The following is a 21,240-nucleotide window of genomic DNA, read 5'->3' as shown; positions in this document are numbered from 1 at the left end:
TACCACACTGAGGCCTCACTCCATACCACACCGAGGCCTCACTCCATACCACACTGAGGCCTCACTCCATACCACACCGAGGCCTCACTCCATACCACACCGAGGCCTCACTCCATACCACACTGAGGCCTCACTCCATACCACACTGCCTCACTCCATACCACACCGAGGCCTCACTCCATACCACACTGAGGCCTCACTCCATACCACACTGAGGCCTCACTCCATACCACACCGAGGCCTCACTCCATACCACACTGAGGCCTCACTCCATACCACACTGAGGCCTCACTCCATACCACACTGAGGCCTCACTCCATACCACACCCTCACTCCATACCACACTGAGGCCTCACTCCATACCACACTGCCTCACTCCATACCACACTGCCTCACTCCATACCACACCGAGGCCTCACTCCATACCACACCGAGGCCTCACTCCATACCACACTGAGGCCTCACTCCATACCACACCGAGGCCTCACTCCATACCACACTGAGGCCTCACTCCATACCACACTGGCCTCACTCCATACCACACTGAGGCCTCACTCCATACCACACTGCCTCACTCCATACCACACCGAGGCCTCACTCCATACCACACTGAGGCCTCACTCCATACCACACCGAGGCCTCACTCAATACCACACTGAGGCCTCACTCCATACCACACCGAGGCCTCACTCCATACCACACCGAGGCCTCACTCCATACCACACTGAGGCCTCACTCCATACCACACTGAGGCCTCACTCCATACCACTCTGAGGCCTCACACCATACCAAACCGAGGCCTCACTCCATACCACACTGAGGCCTCACTCCATACCACACCGAGGCCTCACTCCATACCACACTGAGGTCTCACTCCATACCACACTGAGGCCTCACTCCATTCCACACTGAGGCCTCATTCCATACCACACTGAGGCCTCACTCCATACCACACCGAGGCCTCACTCCATACCACTGAGGCCTCACTCCATACCACACTGAGGCCTCACTCCATACCACACTGAGGCCTCACTCCATACCACACCGAGGCCTCACTCCATACCACACCGAGGCCTCACTCCATACCACACCGAGGCCTCATTCCATACCACACCGAGGCCTCACTCCATACCACACCGAGGCCTCATTCCATACCACACCGAGGCCTCATTCCATACCACACTGAGGCCTCACTCCATACCACACCGAGGCCTCACTCCATACCACACTGAGGCCTCACTCCATACCACACTGAGGCCTGATTCCATACCACACTGAGGCCTCACTCCATACCACACTGAGGCCTGATTCCATACCACACCGAGGCCTCACTCCATACCACACTGAGGCCTCACTCCATACCACACCGAGGCCTCACTCCATACCACACTGAGGCCTCACTCCATACCACACCGAGGCCTCACTCCATACCACACCGAGGCCTCACTCCATACCACACTGAGGCCTCACTCCATACCACACTGCCTCACTCCATACCACACCGAGGCCTCACTCCATACCACACTGAGGCCTCACTCCATACCACACCGAGGCCTCACTCCATACCACACTGAGGCCTCACTCCATACCACACTGAGGCCTCATTCCATACCACACCGAGGCCTCACTCCATACCACACTGAGGCCTCACTCCATACCACACTGCCTCACTCCATACCACACTGCCTCACTCCATACCACACTGAGGCCTCATTCCATACCACACCGAGGCCTCACTCCATACCACACTGAGGCCTCACTCCATACCACACTGCCTCACTCCATACCACACTGAGGCCTCACTCCATACCACACCGAGGCCTCACTCCATACCACTCTGAGGCCTCACTCCATACCACACTGCCTCACTCCATACCACACCGAGGCCTCACTCCATACCACACTGCCTCACTCCATACCACACTGAGGCCTCACTCCATACCACACTGAGGCCTCACTCCATACCACACCGAGGCCTCACTCCATACCACACCGAGGCCTCACTCCATACCACACTGAGGCCTCACTCCATACCACACTGAGGCCTCACTCCATACCACTCTGAGGCCTCACTCCATACCACACTGAGGCCTCACTCCATACCACACTGAGGTCTCACTCCATACCACACTGAGGCCTCACTCCATACCACACTGAGGCCTCATTCCATACCACACTGAGGCCTCACTCCATACCACACCGAGGCCTCACTCCATACCACTGAGGCCTCACTCCATACCACACTGAGGCCTCACTCCATACCACACTGAGGCCTCACTCCAAACCACACCGAGGCCTCACTCCATACCACACCGAGGCCTCACTCCATACCACACCGAGGCCTCACTCCATACCACACCGAGGCCTCATTCCATACCACACCGAGGCCTCACTCCATACCACACCGAGGCCTCATTCCATACCACACCGAGGCCTCATTCCATACCACACCGAGGCCTCACTCCATACCACACCGAGGCCTCACTCCATACCACACTGAGGCCTCACTCCATACCACACTGAGGCCTGATTCCATACCACACTGAGGCCTCACTCCATACCACACTGAGGCCTGATTCCATACCACACCGAGGCCTCACTCCATACCACACTGAGGCCTCACTCCATACCACACCGAGGCCTCACTCCATACCACACTGAGGCCTCACTCCATACCACACCGAGGCCTCACTCCATACCACACCGAGGCCTCACTCCATACCACACTGAGGCCTCACTCCATACCACACTGCCTCACTCCATACCACACCGAGGCCTCACTCCATGCCACACTGAGGCCTCACTCCATACCACACCGAGGCCTCACTCCATACCACACCGAGGCCTCACTCCATACCACACTGAGGACTCATTCCATACCACACCGAGGCCTCACTCCATACCACACTGAGGCCTCACTCCATACCACACTGCCTCACTCCATACCACACTGCCTCACTCCATACCACACTGAGGCCTCATTCCATACCACACCAAGGCCTCACTCCATACCACACTGAGGCCTCACTCCATACCACACTGCCTCACTCCATACCACACTGAGGCCTCACTCCATACCACACCGAGGCCTCACTCCATACCACTCTGAGGCCTCACTCCATACCACACTGCCTCACTCCATACCACACCGAGGCCTCACTCCATACCACACTGCCTCACTCCATACCACACTGAGGCCTCACTCCATACCACACTGCCTCACTCCATACCACACCGAGGCCTCACTCCATACCACACCGAGGCCTCACTCCATACCACACTGAGGCCTCACTCCATACCACACTGAGGCCTCACTCCATACCACACCGAGGCCTCACTCCATACCACACTGCCTCACTCCATACCACACTGCCTCACTCCATACCACACTGAGGCCTCACTCCATACCACACCGAGGCCTCACTCCATACCACACTGAGGCCTCACTCCATACCACACTGCCTCACTCCATACCACACTGAGGCCTCACTCCATACCACACCGAGGCTTCACTCCATACCACACTGAGGCCTCACTCCATACCACACTGCCTCACTCCATACCACACCGAGGCCTCACTCCATATCACACTGAGGCCTCACTCCACACCACACTGAGGCCTCACTCCATACCACACTGAGGCCTCATTCCATACCACACCGAGGCCTCACTCCATACCACACCGAGGCCTCACTCCATACCACACCGAGGCCTCACTCCATACCACACTGCCTCACTCCATACCACACTGAGGCTTCACTCCATACCACACTGCCTCACTCCATACCACACCGAGGGCTCACTCCATACCACACCGAGGCCTCACTCCATACCACACTGAGGCCTCACTCCATACCACACTGCCTCACTCCATACCACACCGAGGCCTCACTCCATACCACACTGAGGCCTCACTCCATACCACACCGAGGCCTCACTCCATACCACACCGAGGCCTCACTCCATACCACACTGAGGCCTCATTCCATACCACACCGAGGCCTCACTCCATACCACACTGAGGCCTCACTCCATACCACACTGCCTCACTCCATACCACACTGCCTCACTCCATACCACACTGAGGCCTCATTCCATACCACACCGAGGCCTCACTCCATACCACACTGAGGCCTAACTCCATACCACACTGCCTCACTCCATACCACACTGAGGCCTCACTCCATACCACACCGAGGCCTCACTCCATACCACTCTGAGGCCTCACTCCATACCACACTGCCTCACTCCATACCACACCGAGGCCTCACTCCATACCACACTGCCTCACTCCATACCACACTGAGGCCTCACTCCATACCACACTGCCTCACTCCATACCACACCGAGGCCTCACTCCATACCACACCGAGGCCTCACTCCATACCACACTGAGGCCTCACTCCATACCACACTGAGGCCTCACTCCATACCACACCGAGGCCTCACTCCATACCACACTGAGGCCTCACTCCATACCACACTGCCTCACTCCATACCACACTGCCTCACTCCATACCACACTGAGGCCTCACTCCATACCACACCGAGGCCTCACTCCATACCACACTGAGGCCTCACTCCATACCACACTGCCACACTCCATACCACACTGAGGCCTCACTCCATACCACACCGAGGCCTCACTCCATACCACACTGAGGCCTCACTCCATACCACACTGCCTCACTCCATACCACACTGAGGCCTCACTCCATACCACACCGAGGCCTCACTCCATACCACACTGAGGCCTCACTCCATACCACACTGCCTCACTCCATACCACACCGAGGCCTCACTCCATATCACACTGAGGCCTCACTCCACACCACACTGAGGCCTCACTCCATACCACACTGAGGCCTCATTCCATACCACACCGAGGCCTCACTCCATACCACACCGAGGCCTCACTCCATACCACACCGAGGCCTCACTCCATACCACACTGCCTCACTCCATACCACACTGAGACTTCACTCCATACCACACTGCCTCACTCCATACCACACCGAGGCCTCACTCCATACCACACTGCCTCACTCCATACCACACTGCCTCACTCCATACCACACTGAGGCCTCACTCCATACCACACCGAGGCCTCACTCCATACCACACTGAGGCCTCACTCCATACCACACTGCCTCACTCCATACCACACTGAGGCCTCACTCCATACCACACTGCCTCATTCCATACCACACCGAGGCCTCCCTCCATACCACACTGAGGCCTCACTCCATACCACACTGAGGCCTCACTCCATACCACACCGAGGCCTCACTCCATACCACACCGAGGCCTCACTCCATACCACACCGAGGCCTCATTCCATACCACACTGAGGCCTCACTCCATACCGCTCTGCCTCACTCCATACCACACCGAGGCCTCACTCCATACCACACTGAGGCCTCACTCCACTCCACACTGAGGCCTCACTCCATACCACACTGAGGCCTCATTCCATACAACACCGAGGCCTCACTCCATACCACACCGAGGCCTCACTCCATACCACACTGAGGCCTCACTCCATACCACACCGAGGCCTCACTCCATACCACACTGAGGCCTCACTCCATACCACACCGAGGCCTCACTCCATACCACACTGAGGCCTCACCATACCACACCGAGGCCTCACTCCATACCACACCGAGGCCTCATTCCATACCACACTGAGGCCTCACTCCATACCACTCTGCCTCACTCCATACCACACCGAGGCCTCACTCCATACCACACTGAGGCCTCACTCCATACCACACCGAGGCCTCACTCCATACCACACCGAGGCCTCATTCCATACCACACTGAGGCCTCACTCCATACCACACTGAGGCCTCACTCCATACCACACCGAGGCCTCACTCCATACCACACCGAGGCCTCATTCCATACCACACCGAGGCCTCATTCCATACCACACTGAGGCCTCACTCCATACCACACTGAGGCCTCACTCCATACCACACCGAGGCCTCACTCCATACCACACCGAGGCCTCACTCCATACCACACTGAGGCCTCACTCCATACCACACTGCCTCACTCCATACCACACTGCCTCACTCCATACCACACTGAGGCCTCACTCCACACCACACTGAGGCCTCACTCCATACCACACTGAGGCCACATTCCATACCACACCGAGGCCTCACTCCATACCACACCGAGGCCTCACTCCATACCACACCGAGGCCTCACTCCATACCACACTGAGGCTTCACTCCATACCACACTGCCTCACTCCATACCACACCGAGGCCTCACTCCATACCACACCGAGGCCTCACTCCATACCACACCGAGGCCTCACTCCATACCACACCGAGGCCTCACTCCATACCACACTGAGGCCTCACTCCATACCACACTGAGGCCTCACTCCATACCACACCGAGGCCTCACTCCATACCACACTGAGGCCTCACTCCATACCACACCGAGGCCTCACTCCATACCACACCGAGGCCTCACTCCATACCACACTGAGGCCTCACTCCATACCACACTGAGGCCTCACTCCATACCACACCGAGGCCTCACTCCATACCACACCGAGGCCTCACTCCATACCACACTGAGGCCTCACTCCATACCACACCGAGGCCTCACTCCATACCACACCGAGGCCTCACTCCATACCACACTGCCTCACTCCATACCACACTGAGGCCTCACTCCATACCACACCGAGGCCTCACTCCATACCACACTGAGGCCTCACTCCATACCACACCGAGGCCTCACTCCATACCACACAGCCTCACTCCATACCACACTGCCTCACTCCATACCACACTGAGACCTCACTCCATACCACACCGAGGCCTCACTCCATACCACACTGAGGCCTCACTCCATACCACACTGCCTCACTCCATACCACACCGAGGCCTCCCTCCATACCACACTGAGGCCTCACTCCATACCACACCGAGGCCTCACTCCATACCACACCGAGGCCTCACTCCATACCACACCGAGGCCTCATTCCATACCACACTGAGGCCTCACTCCATACCGCTCTGCCTCACTCCATACCACACCGAGGCCTCACTCCATACCACACTGAGGCCTCACTCCACTCCACACTGAGGCCTCACTCCATACCACACCGAGGCCTCATTCCATACCACACCGAGGCCTCACTCCATACCACACCGAGGCCTCACTCCGTACCACACTGAGGCCTCACTCCATACCACACCGAGGCCTCACTCCATACCACACTGAGGCCTCACTCCATACCACACCGAGGCCTCACTCCATACCACACTGAGGCCTCACTCCATACCACACCGAGGCCTCACTCCATACCACACCGAGGCCTCATTCCATACCACACTGAGGCCTCACTCCATACCACTCTTCCTCACTCCATACCACACCGAGGCCTCACTCCATACCACACTGAGGCCTCACTCCATACCACACCGAGGCCTCACTCCATACCACACCGAGGCCTCATTCCATACCACACTGAGGCCTCACTCCATACCACACTGAGGCCTCACTCCATACCACACCGAGGCCTCACTCCATACCACACCGAGGCCTCATTCCATACCACACCGAGGCCTCATTCCATACCACACTGAGGCCTCACTCCATACCACACTGAGGCCTCACTCCATACCACACCGAGGCCTCACTCCATACCACACCGAGGCCTCACTCCATACCACACTGAGGCCTCACTCCATACCACACTGCCTCACTCCATACCACACTGAGGCCTCACTCCACACCACACTGAGGCCTCATTCCATACCACACTGAGGCCTCATTCCATACCACACCGAGGCCTCACTCCATACCACACCGAGGCCACACTCCATACCACACTGAGGCCTCACTCCACACCACACTGAGGCCTCATTCCATACCACACCGAGGCCTCACTCCATACCACACTGAGACCTCACTCCATACCACACTGAGGCCTCACTCCATACCACACTGAGGCCTCACTCCATACCACACCGAGGCCTCACTCCATACCACACTGAGGCCTCACTCCATACCACACTGAGGCCTCACTCCATACCACTCTGAGGCCTCACACCATACCACACTGAGGCCTCACACCATACCACACTGAGGCCTCACTCCATACCACTCTGAGGCCTCACACCATACCACACTGAGGCCTCACACCATACCACACTGAGGCCTCATTCCATACCACACTGAGGCCTCACTCCATACCACACTGACGCCTCATTCCATACCACACTGAGGCCTCATTCCATACCACACCGAGGCCTCACTCCATACCACACTGAGGCCTCACTCCATACCACACTGCCTTACTCCATACCACACTGCCTCACTCCATACCACACTGAGGCCTCACTCCACACCACACTGAGGCCTCACTCCATACCACACCGAGGCCTTACTCCATACCACACTGAGGCCTCATTCCATACCACACTGAGGCCTCACTCCATACCACACAGCCTCACTCCATACCACACTGAGGTCTCACTCCATACCGCACTGAGGCCTCATTCCATACCACACCGAGGCCTCAATCCATACCACACCGAGGCCTCACTCCACACCACACTGAGGCCTCACTCCATACCACACCGAGGCCTCAATCCATACCACACCGAGGCCTCACTCCATACCACACCGAGGCCTCACTCCATACCACACTGAGGCCTCACTCCATACCACAGCGAGGCCTCAATCCATACCACACCGAGGCCTCATTCCATACCACACCGAGGCCTCATTCCATACCACACAGAGGCCTCACTCCATACCACACCGAGGCCTCACTCCATACCATACTGAGGCCTCACTCCATACCACACTGAGGCCTCACTCCATACCACACCGAGGCCTCACTCCATACCACACCGAGGCCTCACTCCATACCACACTGAGGCCTCACTCCATACCACACTGAGGCCTCATTCCATACCACACCGAGGCCTCACTCCATACCACACCGAGGCCTCACTCCATACCACACCGAGGCCTCACTGCATACCACACTGCCTCACTCCATACCACACCGATGCCTCACTCCATACCACACCGAGGCCTCACTCCATACCACACTGAGGCCTCACTCCATACCACACTGAGGCCTCACTCCATACCACACTGCCTCACTCCATACCACACCGAGGCCTCACTCCATATCACACTGAGGCCTCACTCCACACCACACTGAGGCCTCACTCCATACCACACTGAGGCCTCATTCCATACCACACCGAGGCCTCACTCCATACCACACCGAGGCCTCACTCCATACCACACCGAGGCCTCACTCCATACCACACTGCCTCACTCCATACCACACTGAGGCTTCACTCCATACCACACTGCCTCACTCCATACCACACCGAGGCCTCACTCCATACCACACTGCCTCACTCCATACCACACTGCCTCACTCCATACCACACTGAGGCCTCACTCCATACCACACCGAGGCCTCACTCCATACCACACTGAGGCCTCACTCCATACCACACTGCCTCACTCCATACCACACTGAGGCCTCACTCCATACCACACTGCCTCATTCCATACCACACCGAGGCCTCCCTCCATACCACACTGAGGCCTCACTCCATACCACACTGAGGCCTCACTCCATACCACACCGAGGCCTCACTCCATACCACACCGAGGCCTCACTCCATACCACACCGAGGCCTCATTCCATACCACACTGAGGCCTCACTCCATACCGCTCTGCCTCACTCCATACCACACCGAGGCCTCACTCCATACCACACTGAGGCCTCACTCCACTCCACACTGAGGCCTCACTCCATACCACACTGAGGCCTCATTCCATACAACACCGAGGCCTCACTCCATACCACACCGAGGCCTCACTCCATACCACACTGAGGCCTCACTCCATACCACACCGAGGCCTCACTCCATACCACACTGAGGCCTCACTCCATACCACACCGAGGCCTCACTCCATACCACACTGAGGCCTCACCATACCACACCGAGGCCTCACTCCATACCACACCGAGGCCTCATTCCATACCACACTGAGGCCTCACTCCATACCACTCTGCCTCACTCCATACCACACCGAGGCCTCACTCCATACCACACTGAGGCCTCACTCCATACCACACCGAGGCCTCACTCCATACCACACCGAGGCCTCATTCCATACCACACTGAGGCCTCACTCCATACCACACTGAGGCCTCACTCCATACCACACCGAGGCCTCACTCCATACCACACCGAGGCCTCATTCCATACCACACCGAGGCCTCATTCCATACCACACTGAGGCCTCACTCCATACCACACTGAGGCCTCACTCCATACCACACCGAGGCCTCACTCCATACCACACCGAGGCCTCACTCCATACCACACTGAGGCCTCACTCCATACCACACTGCCTCACTCCATACCACACTGCCTCACTCCATACCACACTGAGGCCTCACTCCACACCACACTGAGGCCTCACTCCATACCACACTGAGGCCACATTCCATACCACACCGAGGCCTCACTCCATACCACACCGAGGCCTCACTCCATACCACACCGAGGCCTCACTCCATACCACACTGAGGCTTCACTCCATACCACACTGCCTCACTCCATACCACACCGAGGCCTCACTCCATACCACACCGAGGCCTCACTCCATACCACACCGAGGCCTCACTCCATACCACACTGAGGCCTCACTCCATACCACACCGAGGCCTCACTCCATACCACACTGAGGCCTCACTCCATACCACACTGAGGCCTCACTCCATACCACACCGAGGCCTCACTCCATACCACACTGAGGCCTCACTCCATACCACACCGAGGCCTCACTCCATACCACACCGAGGCCTCACTCCATACCACACTGAGGCCTCACTCCATACCACACTGAGGCCTCACTCCATACCACACCGAGGCCTCACTCCATACCACACCGAGGCCTCACTCCATACCACACTGAGGCCTCACTCCATACCACACTGAGGCCTCACTCCATACCACACCGAGGCCTCACTCCATACCACACCGAGGCCTCACTCCATACCACACTGCCTCACTCCATACCACACTGAGGCCTCACTCCATACCACACCGAGGCCTCACTCCATACCACACTGAGGCCTCACTCCATACCACACCGAGGCCTCACTCCATACCACACAGCCTCACTCCATACCACACTGCCTCACTCCATACCACACTGAGACCTCACTCCATACCACACCGAGGCCTCACTCCATACCACACTGAGGCCTCACTCCATACCACACTGCCTCACTCCATACCACACCGAGGCCTCCCTCCATACCACACTGAGGCCTCACTCCATACCACACCGAGGCCTCACTCCATACCACACCGAGGCCTCACTCCATACCACACCGACGCCTCATTCCATACCACACTGAGGCCTCACTCCATACCGCTCTGCCTCACTCCATACCACACCGAGGCCTCACTCCATACCACACTGAGGCCTCACTCCACTCCACACTGAGGCCTCACTCCATACCACACTGAGGCCTCATTCCATACCACACCGAGGCCTCACTCCATACCACACCGAGGCCTCACTCCGTACCACACTGAGGCCTCACTCCATACCACACCGAGGCCTCACTCCATACCACACTGAGGCCTCACTCCATACCACACCGAGGCCTCACTCCATACCACACTGAGGCCTCACTCCATACCACACCGAGGCCTCACTCCATACCACACCGAGGCCTCATTCCATACCACACTGAGGCCTCACTCCATACCACTCTTCCTCACTCCATACCACACCGAGGCCTCACTCCATACCACACTGAGGCCTCACTCCATACCACACCGAGGCCTCACTCCATACCACACCGAGGCCTCATTCCATACCACACTGAGGCCTCACTCCATACCACACTGAGGCCTCACTCCATACCACACCGAGGCCTCACTCCATACCACACCGAGGCCTCATTCCATACCACACCGAGGCCTCATTCCATACCACACTGAGGCCTCACTCCATACCACACTGAGGCCTCACTCCATACCACACCGAGGCCTCACTCCATACCACACCGAGGCCTCACTCCATACCACACTGAGGCCTCACTCCATACCACACTGCCTCACTCCATACCACACTGAGGCCTCACTCCACACCACACTGAGGCCTCATTCCATACCACACTGAGGCCTCATTCCATACCACACCGAGGCCTCACTCCATACCACACCGAGGCCTCACTCCATACCACACTGAGGCCTCACTCCACACCACACTGAGGCCTCATTCCATACCACACCGAGGCCTCACTCCATACCACACTGAGACCTCACTCCATACCACACTGAGGCCTCACTCCATACCACACTGAGGCCTCACTCCATACCACACCGAGGCCTCACTCCATACCACACTGAGGCCTCACTCCATACCACACTGAGGCCTCACTCCATACCACTCTGAGGCCTCACACCATACCACACTGAGGCCTCACACCATACCACACTGAGGCCTCACTCCATACCACTCTGAGGCCTCACACCATACCACACTGAGGCCTCACACCATACCACACTGAGGCCTCATTCCATACCACACTGAGGCCTCACTCCATACCACACTGACGCCTCATTCCATACCACACTGAGGCCTCATTCCATACCACACCGAGGCCTCACTCCATACCACACTGAGGCCTCACTCCATACCACACTGCCTTACTCCATACCACACTGCCTCACTCCATACCACACTGAGGCCTCACTCCACACCACACTGAGGCCTCACTCCATACCACACCGAGGCCTTACTCCATACCACACTGAGGCCTCATTCCATACCACACTGAGGCCTCACTCCATACCACACTGCCTCACTCCATACCACACTGAGGTCTCACTCCATACCGCACTGAGGCCTCATTCCATACCACACCGAGGCCTCAATCCATACCACACCGAGGCCTCACTCCACACCACACTGAGGCCTCACTCCATACCACACCGAGGCCTCAATCCATACCACACCGAGGCCTCACTCCATACCACACCGAGGCCTCACTCCATACCACACTGAGGCCTCACTCCATACCACAGCGAGGCCTCAATCCATACCACACCGAGGCCTCATTCCATACCACACCGAGGCCTCATTCCATACCACACAGAGGCCTCACTCCATACCACACCGAGGCCTCACTCCATACCATACTGAGGCCTCACTCCATACCACACTGAGGCCTCACTCCATACCACACCGAGGCCTCACTCCATACCACACCGAGGCCTCACTCCATACCACACTGAGGCCTCACTCCATACCACACTGAGGCCTCATTCCATACCACACCGAGGCCTCACTCCATACCACACCGAGGCCTCACTCCATACCACACCGAGGCCTCACTGCATACCACACTGCCTCACTCCATACCACACCGAGGCCTCACTCCATACCACACCGAGGCCTCACTCCATACCACACTGAGGCCTCACTCCATACCACACTGAGGCCTCACTCCATACCACACTGCCTCACTCCATACCACACCGAGGCCTCATTCCATACCACACTGAGGGCTCACTCCATACCACACTGAGGCCTCACTCCATACCACACTGAGGCCTCACTCCATACCACACTGAGGCCTCACTCCATACCACACCCTCTTCCCAGCATTCTCTCACCACAGCCTTCAATCTCTCACCTTCGTTCTCCACACTCTCTCTTTCCATATCCTTCTTTCTTTTGCTCTCTTCCTCTTTCCTCCGACCTCACTCCCTCTCACCTCCGGCCAACCCCCAACTTTCCTCCATGCCATTAAAATCCTGCACCTCCTTATATCTCATGGCCTCTCTGATCTCACTGGGCCTTACCAGCTTGACCGCCCCTTGGCCTAGCCACTCTCCAACACCCTCCCTTCCATCTAACCCTCAGCCGGCCACCCCTCCCTTTTCTCTACCCCCACCTGGGTTTCCCTCCACACCCTTCCACCATCGGCCTGCCTTCCCCTTCTCCCGCCCTCCCACCCAGTCTCCAATCCACCTGGACCACCAGCCCCTTCCATTCCCACAACTCCTACGGCAGCAACTTCCTCTCACTTCCCCCAACTACCCCTCCCTCTCTCCTCACAGCATCCTCCGCCTCCAACTTGCCCCTCTCCATCCCCACACACTCCCCTTTCTCCCTATCCACCTCTTACACTCTACCAATCTCTGCCCCGATCCCCATTCTCTCCCTCACCCTTCCCTCTTTCCATCGCTCTCCATCTCACTCACCTTCTCTCCTGCCCCACAGATGCAGCGTTTCCGCACCGAGCTGACCAGCCTGGCACTGACCGCGCACCGGAACCAGCCCCTCCCCGGCCGAGCCAATGGCCCCCTTCTGCTGGAGAAACCGATCCAGATGGAGACCTTTCTCGGCCTGGTGTCTGCCTTCAGCAACTGGTCACAGCTGGGTTACGCCAAACCCCGGGGGCTCTTTGGCTTCTAGAAGTCACAGCAGTCCACTCTCAACACCAGAGTACAGCCAATGGCCTCTTTATTAGCCGACAAAGTGGACGCTGAGTGTGTGTTCATAGTCTCCTTCTGCTGCAGCGCATCCACCTCGAGGTTAGCCGTGTGTGTGTTTAGAGAAGCTCTTCAGCTCAACATAGTTGTAGCGAGTGTTTATTTGAGTAACTGTTGGCTTCCTGTCAACTTGAACCAGTCTGGCCATTCTCCTCTGACCTCTCTCCTTAAGGTGGCTTTGCCCGTCGAACGGCTGCCCCCTGGATGTTTCGGTTTGTTTGTTTAGCGCATCGTTCTCTGTAACCTTTGTGCATGAAACTCCCAGGGGGTCAGGTTTTCCTCGTACTGTATTTTGTATATTTCTACGTCCATTAATAAATAAAATGAAAAAGAATCTAATTTTTCAATTTTCATTCTAAATATTCATGATATGCATATCACAAAAACCGTTAGAAGTGGCACACCGTTTTCAGGCTCACAGCAATAACTGGTCCGTCCAGCTGTCAATAAAAGTTAGAGTGAACTGATTCCAGACAAGTTATCACTGTTTGGCACATGCAACAATAATAAGCTAATTCCAAATGGAATTCCACGTCCTGCTCCACTGTTCCCCTGGAACTAGTGTTCTCAACGGATGCTCCAATTTCCACCTACATCCCAAGAGTGTGCGGCATAATTGTCCCCGGTACACGATTGAGAGTTATGGAATGCTGATAGGAAGACTAGGACCACAAGACATAGGAGCAGAATTAGACCAATTGGCCCATCGATCATGGCTGATTGATTACCCTCTCAACCCCATTCCCTTGCCTTAGAGTCGTAGTGCGATGGAAAACTTACAGCTCAGAAACAGGCCCCTCACCCGGCCTAGTCCGTGCAGAATCGTTTAAACTGCCTGGTCCTATTGACCCGCACCAGGACCACATCCCTTCACTCTCGTTCCATCCACGTACCCATCCAAACTTTGAAAACAAAATTGCATTCACCACTTACGCTGGCAGCTTTCATTTCACTGCTGTTACGAAGGATGAACAGCTCTGATGGGCAGAAGGGTGCAGGGTTGCCCATGTCCCCCTCCCCTGGGAGAATTACAAACCGTTACTGTTGCCAGGCTGCTAATGAGAGAGAAAGAGATGGAACAAAAACATACTGGGACTGGAACATTTGCTTCAGACAAGGGTGAGAGAACACCGGGGGAGAGAGACCATATTATGACTCCTGTAAGACTCACGGCTCCGGAGAGGGCTGTTTACTTGGTACCATTCTGTTCATTAAAACTCCTCAGTGGACAGCCGGAGTGGGCTGGTTTGATGGGCTAAGCCATTCAAAACTGATTGACACCTGAGACCCCGTGAGTAGGGATAAAAGTGAGGTCTGGGGAGACACCCCTCAGACGCACCAAGAGACACGCTAGTGAGCATCAGAAACCCACGAGAAAGTGTGGGGCATCGGAGACCGAACGAAGGATCGGTCAATTTTAACTCACAGTGTTTATAGCGAGGCCGGTGGGGGCTTGTGTGTGTGTCCACCCTTGCCTGGGTGACGAGTCCACCATAGAAGAACGGTCTAGCTAAAGGACAGAGGGGTCATACCTGAATGGCCACAACAACACATCGACGGATCAAGATCGTAAAGGAAGGTTTGCAAGACAATAGCTGTCACTGTTTGCTCTCTCTCTCTCCAACAATTACAACACATCGACCAACAACTACCTCAGCCTGTATGAACTGAACTGAACTTTATATTCACATATGACAATTCATTGTCCCCTAGACATCGATAGAGCTTGTTTATTATTGATTATTATTATACCCACACTTTTAGGTTTAGCATTGCTAACGTGTATTATCTGTACATTTGCATTGTTGATATTGATTTGTATATTTTACTAATAAACACTGTTTGGAAAATAGTACCAGACTCCAACGGATACTTCTGTTTTTGCTGGTAAGACGCCCAGTTACGGGGTACGTAACAACTACACTCTCACTTCCATCTGAGTGAAGAAGTTACCCTGCATGCTCCCCTCAGTAATGTTCTGTTTCACCTTTAACCCATGAGGTTGGAGGTGTGACTAGTTGTGGTCTCACCTCACCTCAGTGCAAAAGCCTATTCGCATTTACCCAGAATGCCCCCCTCACAGTTCTGTATAGCTCTATCAAAAGTCCCCTTAATCTAACCTGCCTTCCACAGGGTCTGACGGAACACCTCGTCAGGGAATAAAGTTTTAACCTATTCAATAACTCAGGTCCTCAAGTTCCAGCAACATCCTCATAAACTTTCTCTGTACTCTTTCAATCTTTTTCCTAGAGTCTGGAAAGATGGTTTTCTCAGCAGCTGTTCACGAGGGGCTGATGAGCTGCATCTCTAGAGGTGCCTGGTGAAGAGGAGTTTCACCTAATCTGAAGCATTGCGTGCAGTTTTGGTCACCTTTCTACAAGAGCATACGACATAGGAGCAGAATTAAGCCATTCAGCTCATCGAGTCTGCACCGCCATTCCATCATGGCTGATCCTGGATCCCACTCAACCCCATACAGCTGCCTTCTTGCCATATCCCTTGATTCCCTGACCGTTCAGGAAACGATCAACTCCCACCTTAAATATATACACAGAAGCTGACCATTCGCCCTTCGTTAACAGCCACTGGACTCACTGGTGAGAAGACCAGCTTTACAGACTCTGTGTGTCGAGGCTTGGTAATACTTGGCTCCCACCAAAAGAGGGAAGTTGGCATATTTCACCCACTCAAACCCGATCTGCGAGAATACTGTGTAAACACTGCCCCCCATGCAATCAACCGTTGGTAAGAATTAACACTGCATACAATTATGAAGAAAGTATATTTACAAATGTCAGCTTTACTGAACAGGTAGTAGGAAAAAGAAAAGGAGAGAATTGAAAAGGGCCCATTACAGTTAATCCTGTCCAAATGTGCGGAATAGTTAAAGTTGTCATTAACTCGTGCGCTGGGCCCTCGGTCTGCATGAAAGCACAGCCACCTTCCGAAATCCATCTCGAACAAACGGGCTCCCCCATGGGACTGTTGATCCTGTCTCTTGTCATCAGGACTGGAAAGGACCAGGAGAAGGCAAAGAAAGGAAGTGGATGGAGGCAAGGGGGAAGTACGAGGTGGCAGGTGAAACTGGGAGAGAGGGAGGGGTTGAGGTAAAGAGCTGGGAAGTTGAAAGGTGAAAGAGATAAAGGGTTGGAGAAGGGGGAATCTGGCAGGAGAGAACAGAAGACCATGGAAGAAAGGGAAGGAGAGGAGGATCAGAGAGAGGTGACGAGCAGGTAAGGAGATAAGGTGAGAGATGGAAACAGGAATGGGGAATGGTGAAGAAGGGGGGGAAATTACTGGAAGTTCGAGAAATTGATGTTCATGCCATCAGGTTGGAGACAACACAGATGGAATACAAGGTGTTGATCCTCCACCCTGAATGAAGGGCCTTGGTCTGAGATGTTGACTGGCCACTTTTATCCATAGACACTGACTGACCGGCTGAGTTCCTCCGGCATTTTGTGTGTGTTACTCTGTCCGTAGACACTGTCTGACCGGCTGAGATCCTCCGGCATTTTGTGTGTGTTACTCTGTCCATAGACACTGTCTGACCTGCTGAGTTCCTCCAGCATTTTGTGTGTGTTACTCTGTCCATAGACACTGACTGACCGGCTGAGTTCCTCCGGCATTTTGTGTGTGTTACTCTGTCTGTAGGCACCGTCTGACCTGCTGAGTTCCTCCGGCATTTTGTGTGTGTTACTCTGTCCGTAGACACCGACTGACCGGCTGAGTTCCTCCAGCATTTTGTGTCTGTTACTCTGTCCGTAGACACCGACTGACCGGCTGAGTTCCTCCGGCATTTTGTGTGTGTTACTCTGTCCGTAGACACCGTCTGACCTGCTGAGTTCCTCCAGCATTTTGTGTCTGTTACTCTGTCCGTAGACACCGACTGACCGGCTGAGTTCCTCCGGCATTTTGTGTGTGTTACTCTGTCCGTAGACACCGTCTGACCTGCTGAGTTCCTCCAGCATTTTGTGTGTGTTACTCTGTCCGTAGACACCGACTGACCGGCTGAGTTCCTCCAGCATTTTGTGTCTGTTACTCTGTCCGTAGACACCGACTGACCGGCTGAGTTCCTCCGGCATTTTGTGTGTGTTACTCTGTCCGTAGACACCGTCTGACCTGCTGAGTTCCTCCAGCATTTTGTGTGTGTTACTCTGACCATAGACACCGACTGACCGGCTGAGTTCCTCCGGCATTTTGTGTGTGTTACTCTGTCCATAGACACTGTCTGACCTGCTGAGTTCCTCCAGCATTTTGCGTGTGTAACTCTGACCACAGACACCGTCTGACCTGCTGAGTTCCTCCAGCATTTTGTGTGTGTTACTCTGACCATAGACTCCGTCTGAACTGCTGAGTTCCTTCAGCATTTTGTGTGTGTTACTCAGTCCATAGACACCAACTGACCTGCTGAGTACCTCCTGCATTTTGTGTGTGTTACTCTGTCCGTAGACACTGCCTGGCCTGCTGAGTTCCTCCTGCATTTTGTGTGTGTTACTCTGTCCGTAGACACTGTCTGACCTGCTGAGTTCCTCCAGCATTTTGTGTGTGTTACTCTGTCCATAGTCACTGCCTGGCCTGCTGAGTTCCTCCTGAATTTTTTGTGTGTTACTCTGTCCGTAGACACTGTCTGACCTGCTGAGTTCCTCCAGCATTTTGTGTGTGTTACTCTGTCCGTAGACACTGCCTGGCCTGCTGAGTTCCTCCTGCATTTTGTGTGTGTTACTCTGTCCATAGACACCGTCTGACCTGCTGAGTTCCTTCAGAATTTTGTGTGTGTTACTCTGTCCGTAGACACCGTCTGACCTGCTGAGTTCCTCCAGCATTTTGTGTGTGTTACTCTATCCATAGACACTGTCTGACCTGCTGAGTTCCTCCAGCATTTTGTCTGTGTTACTCTGTCCATAGACACTGTCTGACCTACTGAGTTCCTCCAGAATTTTGTGCGTGTTACTCTGTCCATAGACACTGTCTGAACTGCTGAGTTCCTCCAGCATTTTGTGTGTGTTACTCCGACCATAGACACGGTCTGACCTGCTGAATTCCTCCAGCATTTTGTGTGTGTTACTCTGTCCATAGACACGGTCTGACCTGCTGAATTCATCCAGCATTTTGTGTGTGTTACTCTGTCCGTAGACACCGTCTGACCTGCTGAGTTCGTCCAGCATTTTGTGTGTGTTACTCTGTCCGTAGACACCGTCTGACCTGCTGAGTTCCTCCAGCATTTTGTGTGTGTTACTCTCTCTGTAGACACCGTCTGACCTGCTGAGTTCCTCCAGCATTTTGTGTGTGTTACTCTGTCCGTAGACACCGTCTGACCTGCTGAGCTCCCCCAGCATTTTGTGTGTGTTACTCTGTCCGTAGACACTGCCTGGCGTGCTGAATTCCTCCAGCATTTTGTGTGTGTTACTCTGTCCGTAGACACCGTCTGACCTGCTGAGTTCCTCCAGCATTTTGTGTGTGTTACTCTGTCCGTAGACACTGCCTGGCGTGCTGAATTCCTCCAGCATTTTGTGTGTGCTACTCTGTCCGTAGACACCGTCTGACCTGCTGAGTTCGTCCAGCATTTTGTGTGTGTTACTCTGTCCGTAGACACCGTCTGACCTGCTGAGTTCCTCCAGCATTTTGTGTGTGTTACTCTCTCTGTAGACACCGTCTGACCTGCTGAGTTCCTCCAGCATTTTGTGTGTGTTACTCTGTCCGTAGACACCGTCTGACCTGCTGAGTTCCTCCAGCATTTTGTGTGTGTTACTCTGACCATAGACACCGTCTGACCTGCTGAGTTCCTCCAGCATTTTGTGTGTGTTACTCTGTCCGTAGACACCGTCTGACCTGCTGAGTTCCTCCTGCATTTTGTGTGTGTTACTCTGTCCGTAGACACTGTCTGACCTGCTGAGTTCCTCCAGCATTTTGTGTGTGTTACTCTGTCCGTAGACACTGCCTGGCCTGCTGAATTCCTCCAGCATTTTGTGTGTGTTACTCTGTCCGTAGACACCGTCTGACCTGCTGAGTTCGTCCAGCATTTTGTGTGTGTTACTCTGTCCGTAGACACCGTCTGACCTGCTGAGTTCCTCCAGCATTTTGTGTGTGTTACTCTCTCTGTAGACACCGTCTGACCTGCTGAGTTCCTCCAGCATTTTGTGTGTGTTACTCTGTCCGTAGACACCGTCTGACCTGCTGAGTTCCTCCAGCATTTTGTGTGTGTTACTCTGACCATAGACACCGTCTGACCTGCTGAGTTCCTCCAGCATTTTGTGTGTGTTACTCTGTCCGTAGACACCGTCTGACCTGCTGAGTTCCTCCTGCATTTTGTGTGTGTTACTCTGTCCGTAGACACTGTCTGACCTGCTGAGTTCCTCCAGCATTTTGTGTGTGTTACTCTGTCCGTAGACACTGCCTGGCCTGCTGAGTTCCTCCTGCATTTTGTGTGTGTTACTCTGTCCGTAGACACTGTCTGACCTGCTGAGTTCCTCCAGCATTTTGTGTGTGTTACTCTGTCCATAGACACTGCCTGGCCTGCTGAGTTCCTCCTGCATTTTGTGTGTGTTACTCTGTCCGTAGACACCGTCTGACCTGCTGAGTTCCTCCATCATTTTGTGTGTGTTACTCTGTCCGTAGACACTGCCTGGCCTGCTGAGTTCCTCCATC

At 54.7% G+C, this 21,240-nt stretch overlaps 1 protein-coding gene across 1 annotated transcript in view; it reads left to right on the top strand.

Annotated features, from left to right (window-relative positions):
- LOC140716028 (tumor protein p63-regulated gene 1-like protein) overlaps nt 1-14,931 on the top strand; it is a 48,294-nt gene extending 33,363 nt beyond the window's left edge. Inside the window, exon 5 of the mRNA XM_073028687.1 lies at nt 14,321-14,931. Within this exon, the coding sequence (XP_072884788.1) occupies nt 14,321-14,515 (195 nt within the window). The 3' untranslated portion in view covers nt 14,516-14,931. The remainder of the gene's footprint in view (nt 1-14,320) is intronic.
- The last annotated feature ends 6,309 nt before the right edge of the window (nt 14,932-21,240 follow it).

The sequence above is a fragment of the Hemitrygon akajei genome, chromosome 24 (genome assembly GCF_048418815.1).
Source record: "Hemitrygon akajei chromosome 24, sHemAka1.3, whole genome shotgun sequence".
NCBI lineage: Eukaryota > Metazoa > Chordata > Chondrichthyes > Myliobatiformes > Dasyatidae > Hemitrygon > Hemitrygon akajei.
Note: the sequence above shows the minus strand (reverse complement) of the source record. Positions and strands in the feature narration are given on the sequence as shown.